Source organism: Streptopelia decaocto, assembly GCF_964273445.1.
Source record: "Streptopelia decaocto genome assembly, chromosome: 2".
NCBI lineage: Eukaryota > Metazoa > Chordata > Aves > Columbiformes > Columbidae > Streptopelia > Streptopelia decaocto.
The window spans coordinates 93,633,676-93,646,192 of record NC_138655.1 but is presented as its reverse complement, the minus strand read 5'-3'; the positions used below and the strand labels follow the sequence as shown (position 1 = coordinate 93,646,192).

The following is a 12,517-nucleotide window of genomic DNA, read 5'->3' as shown; positions in this document are numbered from 1 at the left end:
AACGGAAAACAAGAACTACAAATATGGAAACACTAAAGACAATGGTATGGCAATGCATCTTAAATTGCAGCTCAAATTACTTGCAAAGGTAAAATGACGAGTTTTTTTGTTCTGTTGATTTGTTTGGGTTTTTTTGGGTGTTTTTTGTTTTGTTTGGTATCAGAAGTGGAGTGTTTAAACAGTGTGGATTTAGAACCTGCTTCTCATAAACTGATAAAGAACATTAATGCCACTTCGCTTATAGGTCTTTCCTTAAACAAAATGCACAGTGTATTTTCTCTCACTTAGCTCTTTCAAAAGTAAAAAGGCGCTGTCTCCTTAAGAAGTCCATAGATTTGTCACTTCATTAAAAAAAGTCCTGATGCAACTGAAGGCTTATGGGAAAAGATCAAATTCATTAAAGTCCTTTTTCTTAAAAGAAAAAAAAAATCTACACATAGACACTTTATTACACAGTTGAAAACAATTGCTTAAAAATAAAAATCAGAAAAGGGTTTTAAAGGGAAACAGCCCACTTCTGCTGAAAATTTAGGATTGAATCCACAGTACCTATTTAAGGCCAAAGAATTGCAGCTTTTGAAAAATCTTGAGAAATGAAACTGTCTTTACTATTCTTAATTTCCAGGGATGATGAGGGTAGAAGAAGAATGTTAGTAAAGCATTTATTTACTTAAAATGAAACACTGATTAATTGACTAATCCTCTTTATACTTCATTTACAATTACATCTTAACACATATAGTAGAAGCAACGCATCTGATTTGAAGTTGCAGTTTTTCTTGCAGCAATAAATGCCACTTAGAATAGAAGGGGAGATCCACCCTAACAGATGCAACATTTAACATAATGCTCTCCTATGTTTGTAGTATATTTATAGCTAACATTGCATTACTTGTGACAAAGTGGTTTTGTTGTTGTGGTGGTGCTGGTTTTTTAAAAAAAATCAACAGGGTTATATGCTACCATATTTTTTGCAGTATCTTTTTAAAAGGAGTTCGGTATCTCACCAGGGCTTTTTAGAATGTCTAACACACTTCCTTCCTTTAAGACCTTTGCAGGTTTGGAGGGGCCATTGTATTCTTCTTTTTCTCCCTTCTTATTGCTGGTGCTGTTTACAGTGGTGGTATCTTTAAAAAACAAAAGAAAAAACATCTTTCACAAAGAGATCCACTTCAAATATATTCACATTTGCTAGAAGCAAGAATTTCCAACTTCATATACAAGAATTTTCAAGATTCTACCCTGTTTACAACAGTTTATAATTACCATTTGGTTAAAAGGAGATCTGTCACTGAAAACACACCTTGCCTGGAATTTGTAATATGCTCAGAATAGACAGATTAACTATTTAATATACAAAAGAAGAAAATCAGTACTTCAGATTTTAAATGCTAAAATTTCTCTTACCTAGAGTGAGTAGGGATGTCACTGGTGTATCACTGGATCCAGAAAGCTCTGCTGATTTTACAACAGGAACACTAAATGTAAACCCAATCTGCTACGAAAAAGAGAGATTTTTCAGATTCTGAAGCTAAAGAAACTTTAATCAAATTTCACACACAAATTAAAATCCGAAATCCAGTCTTCAAACTTCTAGCATCCATGCTGGATGACAAATTATAAGCCGGAAATCCATATGTGTGTTTTCTCTGTTACCAGGACCAATTCTGCTTCATTGTTCTGCAATATTATACTAAAGGCTTGAGAAAATATTGAGCTTTATTTAATTTACTTACAGACAACGGAGGTAGCACTTCTGCCTCAGTAGACTTCACAATTGGAGATGAAAATCTGAACACAGGACTGCCAACATTACTTGCTGGTTGTACCTGTATTTTCAAAAGAATTAAGGTTTGTATCTAAAAGCAAAACACCCTGGTGAAACAACAGCATCTACCTGAATTCACTACCTAACAGATGTTCTCCAGTGAAGCTGGGAAATCTGATGTTTGATATTTATTTCTAATCCACAGAGAAGAGTTATAATAAAAGAAAATGAAGCTTGCAAGTAAACATATACCACAATATCATCAAAACCAAATCTCATAAACCAAGAGAAAAAAACCTGATATGCTTCTTAGTTCTAAATATAATAAATATATGGAAAAGCAGACCAGGCAGCTTGAGAACCTTAAACTAACTCAGCTCAATTGTAGTCAGAGCTCCAGCAAATACCTCAACATGTTAAAGCAGATATCTGCATCAAAACATACAAAAATATTTCAAGTAGTCTGGAACAGATGAATATTTATTTTATTGCAATAATATTCCAATTATTGCAACCTAGGCTCATATTCTACACTAAGCTTATATGACCATTAACGGTACCTCTAATTTAACAATTTAAAATAGGCAGAAAATCCCAACAAAATTTTCATAGCATTTGAAACAATTGAAACAATTATGCTAACCAGAATTTTGCACAGTATAAGATGGAGAGAGGCCCAATCAAAAACTTTATGCCTCCTTACACCTCCAAACTGAATATAACCCTAATTTTTTTCAACAAAATATAAACTAATAATGCTTAGTTTCATGAGCACCTTGGAAAAAGTTAACGTGCAACAAAGCAAATGTATGCATGTCCTAAAAAAGTATTTACCGTATACCACAAAGCTTTACCTTGTTTGTCACTGCTGTTGAAACAGTGCTTGGTGATGATGAGACAGAACTACTGGCAAGAAAACTAAAGTTGAACGAAGGCAGTGATGCAGTACTGATGGGTAGGGGTACTTTCGGTAGCACTGGTTCCTCCACCTCCTAGATGTAAATTAATTGTTGTCCATTTTAATTTTTCTCTTTTACAAGACATACCGTTTTCCTACCCTGACCCACCCTTCATTTCATAACAAACTTAAATACAACAGAGGGATCTACAGCCTAAGACAAAGCAAGTTTTCAAAAGGAATCCTAACCTGCTCACCTCAGTCTGCCAGGTCATTTTAATTTATGGCAGACCTGTTTCCATGTGATACTACATTCACCACCTGCCCAGTAAGAACACTGAAAGTTAGCTCTAAATTGTTACCTGTGCAGAACAGAGAGTGGCACAGATCAGATGTTGATGTTTATTATTATCCTCTCATCCCTTCAATTAAGAGTACATTCTCAAGACAAATGATAAAGTGTTCCTCTTGCATTTAGGCAGTACAGTTGCCAAAGTTTCTCAAGTCACTACTGCAGTGAACTTGGAAAAAGATAACGTCTAAACAAGTACGTGGGTTCCTGAGAGCACCAAAACCCCCAAACTGAACCAAAGCACAAAGAGCCAACAAAGAAAGCCTGACTAGCAGCACAGAAGATCATACTCTGGTAAATCTAGTCTACATCATGTATCAGGACACAAATTTCTAACTTAGAAACCAGTGTATCTTAAAAACATCTGGTCTTATCAAGATTAGATTAGTTACAGTTTAAATGGGAATAGCCAATCTAATCACAATTTGCACAGTAGTACTCAGATCTACCCAGAAGTGACTAAGCAGAGATGTAAGTTGGCACTACAGAAATTTAATGTATCCTACAGCTTACATGTACTTCACAGTTTTGATTTGAAGAGTCTATTAGACCTCAATGTTCAGACCATTTGTATTAATAGAAACATTCTCCAGTATTTACTATTTCTTCATTTTGCATCAGCCAGACAACTGATTTAAAATATCTTCATTTAAGATCCAGTAGTAGGCAGCTTACATAACATCCAATCAGGAAAATAATTTTCAGGATAGTCATGACCATAGTTTTATTAAATGGACTTTTACCATTACAAGAAGAAAAAAAATGCCTCACAATCAGTTTATTAAGTGCCAAAAATTGTGAATTATCATTAGCAGACATGCAGAACACTGTCTTCTGCTTCAAACTCACGGCCTGTATTGTTCTACTTGACTTAAATATGAAATAACAAATTAAATAACTTGGTTTACTTACTTGGCAGTTGTTTCAAACATCATTCCTTTATAAAAACTACACAAACCTCCAACAAAATTCCTTACTCAACTGCTAATAAGAAACTTTATAGTACAAGGCATCTCCAAGATAATATGACTAAATATAAAACTGAAGTTGAGGCACTTAAATAAATTGGAGCCTGCCCTGAAATCCACAGCAAAACCCCACAAAACTGAAGTGGCATTATTATAAACTACTATGAGGTGACACATCGGGCATACTCGGCCAGTTACGTCAGTAATCTCAGTGGGAGCAATTAACCTCAGTGTCCCTTACCTGTTCTTCTTGTCCGGGTTTTGATACATAGTGTACTCCTCTTTCCCTTCTCATCTTGCCACCACCACCCGCTCCTGCTCCTGAAGACAGACCGTTGGATGCAGGAGGACTGAACTTGGGGTATGTCAAATTGCTGGCACAGAATAACAACGCACAGGTTGAGGAACAGGAAGAAAAAAGAAAAATGAAGTGAAAATAAAAGTCAACTAGCTGTTTCAAGCTATTATAGCCACTATTAGTCCTAAAACTAACATATTCTAATCAGAATAAACTGTTTTCACAAGTCCCTAAATGCTAGCAAGTATCTGATGTTCTAAGCAGCAAAAGCTGCATTAATAAGAGCAGCAATGAGCAGGACATACATAAGGAACAGTCACAACATCCATAAAGGAATGATGACTAAGCCAGAAGCCCTGAAATAGAAGAACTGATTTAGACTGTTATTTTCTAATGTTTTCTTTTAATAGCCTAGACAGTGGAAATTTTGACTGCCAGTTCTGTGATTCTGTGATGAGCAAGTATCTTTGCAGGGACATAAAAGAACGACTAAAAATACATATGAAGAGAAAGAGAGTGCGCGCGCGCGCATGCGTGTGCGCCGCACATGAAATGCTGCCACCAGCTCTTATGGAACAGAGAGGCTTAAACTTGTGTGGCAAGATAATACAGCAAAAGCTTCCAAAGCAGCTCGGGCCTTCCTGGGGCCACCAGCAGAAGCAGCAGAGATGTTTGGGTGTTCCAACACTCCACAACTCTTTTCAGACATGAAGACAGATCCCTTTTGTAAGCCATACAAAGACATTTCTCTGTTCACTACAGAAGCCAAGATCCAAACCAGAAAGACTCCCTAATCCAAGTGGGAAGGGAAATGAAAAAGGAAAACCAACAAGAACCCCTCAAAACAAATCAACCAGCCCCAAAAAACTGACACCACACCCTAAACCATAAGTGAACTGTGGAATAACAACAATAAAAAGCAGGAAGACATCAAAATGAAGCATCCCTAGAAAAAATTACCATATCAATGCTTATCCTGCAGCCAAGCAGTCAGTCATTACAAAAGTACATTTGACCATCCTGGAAGACACCAGGTCAAGTTTCCAGAAGACTGAGGAAGAGAATTGGTCTAAACTTGTCACATACATGTGAACAGTCTCCTCAGCACTGTAACCACAGAGGAAGCCAGATCCTTAAAGCCATATGCTCAAACTTTTCTCTAATCCAAGCTGACAATCAATTTGAATTCTGAAAAAAAACCCATGTCAAAATAGAGCTTTATTCAGACAATTACAGACTGCCTGTAATAGCCCATATTCCTCTTTTCTCTTAACACCTGCCAGCTTCTAAGGGGCAAAGACAGTCTTCTGTTTTCAAGGAAGAAAGTCCAGTATACAATTCTGACCCAAGTTTAAAAACTAAATAGACCTTGGTAGGCTGAACAGAGATGTACCGAAGTACTACACATTAACTACACAAAGGGACTCCGGCCAGCTGCCCCTTCTCAGTGTTACATTCCTGCTCCAGAAAATGGCACCAAACAGAGACTGGCTTTGTAAAAGAATTTTTTAAAAAGGACCATCTACTCTACAGACAAAAGTAGAACATAGCAGTAAAACCTGTGAACCAAATAAAGAGCAGTATCAGTTTTCTGGATTTCTCTTCTTCATGGAGAAGAAAGGAGTTCTATCAAAGAAAATACAGAGCAGTTTAAAAACCCACAATTAAAACCTAACATCTGTTTGCACCTATGACAAAACCTTAGAGCCAATCTTTTACACTCCTGAAAAGGTGTTGCTGTGAAGTCAAAATATTAGATGCCAAAACAAAAGGCTGGTTGTTTGGGTTTTTTTGCAAGCCGAAGAATGCCCAAGGCAACATAAGAATTGCTTGGAAGATGAACACAGAGACAACAAAATACAATTCCCTGCTGTTCTTGGAAAAGGACAAATCCTCTGAAAAAGGTATCCTTTGAATACAAAGTGTCTTAATTCATGCAATACCCAAAAGACTAGATGCCCAGAAAGAACAGCCATCAATATTATCTGGAGGTGAAGTCATTCTCCCTAAACCAAGCAAGCACTGTAACGCACTACAGACTCCTCAAGATGTACAATTATTAACTCTCCTGGAATTTTGTGTTTTAGAGAGAAGTTGGCATTTGGCCTCAGATGATTCTAAAGCGTGCCTGTTTCTCATGCAAACTCACAGAGCAGATAAGTGACTTATCCACGAAATGAACATTAGAAAAAAACCCCAATCTTCCTCCAAGTTTTTGCTTTTTTAAGAAAGAATTAAAAACTAAATATACTCCTGAAGTGTGAGTAAGCCACTTCACCTTATAAAGAATCTTTCAGAAAGAATTCCTTTAGGACAAAGCTTTCAGACTCCAAGGAATTAAATAAATAGCTGAAACTAACAGCTGTCCCCTAATGAACATCAAGATGCACAAATGGTTAAACTCTCTCATAACACAAATTTTTCACTTTATTTTCAGCTCCCTTTACTGAGAACTATTACTGCCGCTCCAGAAGACGACAGGCATGCAGACTGTAGTGACAAAGGATAGAGGTTTCTTCTTTCAAGTGTTTTAAATTAATAGATTTGTCATACCTTTCAGATGGCTTTACTCGCTGTTCTGCAGGAAAACTCTTCTCTCTCATGCCCTGCAAGTTAAGTTTGATTTATTTCAAGATTTATCTGAATGTATTTATATACTATACACAAAGCGAAGACAACTACTTGTAGTCTGTTGTTGTTGTTTTGTTTTTTAATACCACTAAGTATAACTTGTCTACTTAAGCTTGTTCCCTAAGCAGTATGACTATCCACTTTGATCTCTGGCCTAAAATGCCAAAGAATTAACACCTGGTCATTTTTACATTCAGATTGATACTAGAAACACAGGTGCTTCTTTTCTGAAAGCGATGTCAATCTTTTTTTAAGTAAAGTTCATCAGGGACTTCATCTACAGCAAAGTGATCAGAACAGGTAATTAAGCTTATTGTCAGAAATCTCACTCGGAGCCTGTAGCTCACCTGAAAGAGTTTATAGACAACATCAGCATGTTCCGTCATCAACAGACAGCTTAGTGTATGAGAGCACACAAAAAGGAAAATGTTGTTCCTGTATTTTAACGTTCTTTCACTGAGAACAGTCTGACCCAATAGCACATCATCATGTTCTGAAAATAACCACCAGCCACTTACTGTTCCAAAAATACAATTAAATCCATAAAACCTCAAAGTATCTCCGTCACAATGACTCCCACTGTCTTAATGCTTACCTCAAACATACCATCGGTACTCCTTGCCAAGAAAGAGCAACTTAGTAGAATAATTCACTAGAGACATTCCAAACTTGTAAAAAGCAGATAAGGAGCAGAAAATTTACTTACCTTGTGCTTTGTATCCACCCCCTGGTGAATTTTGCCAGAATCAGCAGCTGGAGACAGAGAAGGCTTAAAATACTGAGTCCGACTCACTGACAGAGAGATGGCCTTCGGGGTCACAAGCTTCTGGACAGGTGGATGCTGTGATTCCATCTTTGAAAAAGAAGCAGCAATCAATTTATCCTTGCACATCCACCCAAATTACTGCAGCATTTACTGATGAAAAAGTTACAGAACTATAAACCTCCGATCAGTTTCAGCACCCAGTGAAAATTATTTGGAAGTGTTGAAAGCATTTAGCTTGCAGAGGGAAATCACCAGAAAACCAGTTATGAAATCCAAAAAGCTACAGAAGTAGCCAAAGTCTGACTGAATCCTATTTCAAAATTTGGCAGTTAACTTCATAGACAAAATAATTCGTGTTACTATAAACAAAATAACTCATATTACTATAATATGCTCCCATCTTTTCCTCTCCTCTGCCCACATTGTGATATTTTTTTCATTGGCTTAATCTATTAATTTAACATTCAAAGTGTTAAGCAGCTAATTATAGAGGCTTCTGGTTTTCATTTTTCCTACATATTCCTCCTTGAAAGCTACTTTCCAAAAAATAAAAAAGTAAATGTTGTAAAACAATTTAAAAATAGTCCCATTCATTAAAATATGTTCCAATGCTTTAGATTTGCTTCAGATGCACTTAAAATACTGGTTTGACTTTCCTTGTCAAAGCATTTTCACAGACAGGAGTTAATTTTTAACAGAAAGCAATGTACATTCTGCAAAACTGACAACTAAATTGTGAAATAAGAAAGTCCCCAAAATCTGCAGTCTTAAGGATCAGAAGAATCAGAATGAGGATGCATGTTACTATTTAAACTAGTATAAATGGACAACTGTGTTTACAGTGTAGCTTTAATTTCCCAGTATCCTCCACCTCTTGGTAATAAAATTCATGCTGTACTACCTATGAAGTGAATAAAAGTACATATTTCTAATAATTATTATACTCACTTTGAAACCCTGAGTAAAACGTGTTTTATTCGAGTTCATAGTAAGTGAATGAGTAAAGGACTGTCCATTGCTGTTTCTAAATGTAAATAGAATTGGAACTGGAATAGTTGAGTTGGAAGGGTTCTACAACAAGTCCAACTGCCTGACCACTTGAGGGCTGACCAGAGGTTAAAGCAAGGTGTTAAGGGCGTTGCCCAGATACCTCTTAAACACTGACAGGCTTGGGGCATTAACCACCTATAAAGGAAGCCTGTTCCAGGGTTTGACCACCTTCTCAGTAAAGAAATGCTTCTGAATGTCAAGCTGGAACTTCCCCTGACTGATGCAGCTTTGAGCCATTCCCACACATGCTGGCACTGGATCCCAAGGAGAAGAGCCCAGCACCCCCCTCTCCACTTCTCCTCCTCAGGAAGCCGGAGAGAGCAACGAGATCATGCTTCAACCTCCTCTCCAAGCTGGACAAGCCCAGTGTCCTCAGCCACTCCTCAGAGGACATGCCTTCCAGCCCCTTCCCCAGCTTTGCTGCTCTCCTCTGGACACATTCACATCCTTCTGAAATGGTGGGGCCCAGAACTGCACAGTGCTCAAGGTGAGGCCGCACCAACACTGAATCCAGCAGGACAATCACCTCTTTGGCCAGCTGGTGATGCTGTGTTTGATGCACCCCAGGATGGAGTTTGCCCGCCTGGCTGCCAGGGCGCACCTGCCGACTCACACTGTCCCTTGCTGTCACCCAGCACCCCCAGGTCCCCTTCTGCAGGGCTGTTCTCCACCTACTCCTCTCCCGATTTATACTGGTGCACAGTGTTACTTCATCCCAGGTGCAGAATGAGGCATTTGTTCTGGTTCAGTTTCATGCCACTAATGATTGTCCAATGCTCCAATCTCTTTAGATCCCTCTGCAAGGCCTCTTATCCCTCAAAAGAGTCAACAGCACCTGCCAGTTTGGTATCATCAGCAAACTTGCTAATGGCACATTCAACTCCTGCTCCCAGATCTTTGATGAAAATACTGAACAGATCTGGCCCTGGAATTGGGCCCTGAGGAACACCGCTGGTGACTGGTCACCCGCAAGATGTAGCCCCACTCACTACAACCCTTCAAGCTCTGCCCTTCAGCCAGTGCATCGTCTACCTGCTCATCCCACCGCCGGACAACTTGTCCAGAAGGATGCTGTGAAGGATAATATCAAAAGCCTCACTAAAATCCAGAAAAACTATATGTACCATCTTCCCTTCACCCGCTAGGCAGGTGATCTTATTGTAGAAGGATATCAAATTAGTTAGATTGGAATGTACAAATAAAAAAAAAAAAAAAAAAAAAGTCACCCATTTAGATGTTTAGCACACTAAGAGCTATTATTTCTGATGCAGATCCTCAAAATAACAAAAATATCACCAAAAATACTGGCAGAAGTTTTGCCTGAGTGCTGAAGTCTTTTGTCAACCATGCTTGCTTTAGAAGGAAAACACACAACCCTCTGCTTGGCACACACAGCCCTCTCCTCCCCTTCTCAGCAAGGGCTACCCTTCCCCTGCCAAACTTTATGAATTCTAGTATTATGAATGGACAATTTCTCTACTTTTACCCAGTGACAGCTGCATGCAACATTCGCTTCTGACGTCAGGCTCTCTACTGCAAATCTGGTAGAACTTTCTTAATGCCTCATCACAGGTGTAGTTCCACAATTTAACTGAGAATCCATACCAGCTTTGTCCTCAATTATTTGGATAATATTTATGGTAAAAAAAAAAAAAAATGCTCTCCTCTTCAACATTCTTGTAATTTAGCATATGTTAAAAGATGGTACAGGAAATTCAAGATGCTTGTAAACTCTGAAGTGACTATAAAATTAATTCGACTTCTAATCAATGCATTAGCATACAAACTTCTTGAGACATTCTGTCCACTTTTGCATTAAAACAGCAGAGGAAAAGTTTGCATGGAAGAAAACCCACACTTTTGTTCCTTTGGTTGCCTGGTCTTAAAGTGGCCTTTTATGGGTTTTACAATTTAATAAACTCAATGATACCCAAAATAAAAGTGATTAAAAAAACATTACTAGTTGTAATTTTTTTTCAATAAAAACAAAGGAAATCGTGATTTACCATAACATTATCACCAGGTCAGTGCTACCTCCAAATAGGGATTTAGGAACATAATGTTACAGAAGTTACAACAGTTAACAATGTTCCTTCTCCTTTGAGCAGTGATAAAAAACATGAGTATCATTTTTTTGCTCAAAATAAACATGGAAATCTGCACAAGATCAGTATGACAGCTCAATCAATATTTCTATACTTCTGACCATTTATGCAAGAGAAAGCTTTCCTAAACAGAAAGATTATCATGCAACATAACCGCAAACTGCACGACAAGATAAAATTACTTCGTGTGTTCTAGAGAAGTTGCTCTTGATTGACTTATCAAGACACCACCACAAAAAGATAACATAATCCTTAACCTGAGTAATCTTTACAGTCCTTCATCCAGTGTGGGTAGAAAGACAGTTTTAGCAATTTTAACACAACCCAGACAACTAGAATTCACATAACGCTAATATTAACTAGAATTCATGTGTATGCTGTCACTGAGGTTTGTGACGTCTTCTAACAGCTATAAAGCATAGGAAGTTATCTGAGCTTAAGATGTTACTGGTTCTTACCTGGTTTCGTTTGGATTGGAAGCTAGTAATATCCAGTATACTCCTGTCCACAGGCTAAAGGAGAAAAAAAAAAAAAGGTTAAATATTAGAGGACTTTTTTTTCTTAAGAGAGGGTTTCATCCAACAAAAACATGGGGGTTTTGTGATCAACTTACAGAGGATAGTGGACTAGAAACAGAAGATGGAATCCTTTTAGCATCCTGTTGAAAAAACAGTGCAATAAATTAAACTGGACACCACATAAGGAAGATCTTTGTCCTCTACCAGCACCTTTACTATGCTTTTCAAACACATGAAACAAAACAGATTAAAAGGAGTGCCATTTACCGCCAAAGGGCTTGACATCTTCTCCAATGACTGCAAGATGCGCCGCGCTGTGGAACTTGTTACGCCATAGGATTGCACGTTTGCTTGTTTAGCTTTCATTTGTCTTCTTACTGGTGGCTGAAAAATTAGCATTGCAAATGTTACGATGTTTCATTTTGATTTACACATGCATGTATTTTATGCCCTATGGTTATCCTGATGATACAACCAATACCCTTGTGATGACAGGGAAAAATGCACTCCCTAGGCATTCAAGCCATGAAGAAAATGCACTCTACTGACTTCATTTAAGTGAGGCCCCACACATACTGCACAGAGGATAAGCAACAAAAGAATGATTTAAATGTAAAAGGTCCTAAAAGGGAAGATGTTAGGCCTGTAGGGCCTCTGAAGCAGTAATCAGGAAAACAGAACTGAAGCAAAAGCTTGTGCTACAGAAAATACTTTCAGTGACAAAACAGATCTCAGAGTTTCATTATGGTGTAAGCTTAAATCTTACATCTTAAAACCATGTATACAATCATCAGCAGGAATTTCTAGCTTTGCTTCTTGTTTCCTCCCTTCACCCAAGATTACAGTTGACTGCAGATCTTTTAACTCTCTTTAAAAAGATAAAGATCTGATGTGAACAGTAACAGATCTAAACATTACACTGAAAAAGTAAACTATTGTATCTGTACCACATGATTTTGAATATAATTTTTAAAAACTTATTTCAGTGTGACTTTTAAAAAAAATTACGTTAAACCCCTCACGTAACCACATCATGCTTCCCATACTGCTATGTGAAGACAGGAAGCAGACCATACAGCATGTACAAAACACAAGCGAGATTCGCTGTAATCCACAGCATGCAGCAACAAGCAAGCTAGTCTCTCCTTTAAAAGCCTAGTATT

The 12,517-nt window shown here is 37.8% G+C and overlaps 1 protein-coding gene across 6 annotated transcripts in view; it reads right to left on the bottom strand.

The window, feature by feature from the left end:
- The window catches only part of NUP153 (nucleoporin 153), a 45,526-nt gene that overhangs the window by 11,813 nt on the left and 21,196 nt on the right, over positions 1-12,517 (bottom strand). For 4 of the 6 annotated variants that reach the window (XM_082046123.1, XM_082046127.1, XM_082046124.1 and 1 more), the window contains exons 6-15: positions 11,622-11,738; positions 11,450-11,494; positions 11,295-11,348; positions 7,622-7,768; positions 6,838-6,890; positions 4,228-4,360; positions 2,623-2,760; positions 1,737-1,829; positions 1,408-1,498; positions 1,008-1,127 (exon numbers count right to left, since the gene is read on the bottom strand). In XM_082046123.1, coding sequence (XP_081902249.1) covers positions 1,008-1,127; positions 1,408-1,498; positions 1,737-1,829; positions 2,623-2,760; positions 4,228-4,360; positions 6,838-6,890; positions 7,622-7,768; positions 11,295-11,348; positions 11,450-11,494; positions 11,622-11,738 — 991 coding nt within the window. The remainder of the gene's footprint in view (positions 1-1,007; positions 1,128-1,407; positions 1,499-1,736; positions 1,830-2,622; positions 2,761-4,227; positions 4,361-6,837; positions 6,891-7,621; positions 7,769-11,294; positions 11,349-11,449; positions 11,495-11,621; positions 11,739-12,517) is intronic. The other 2 variants (XM_082046126.1, XM_082046125.1) reach the window with 2 other exon arrangements.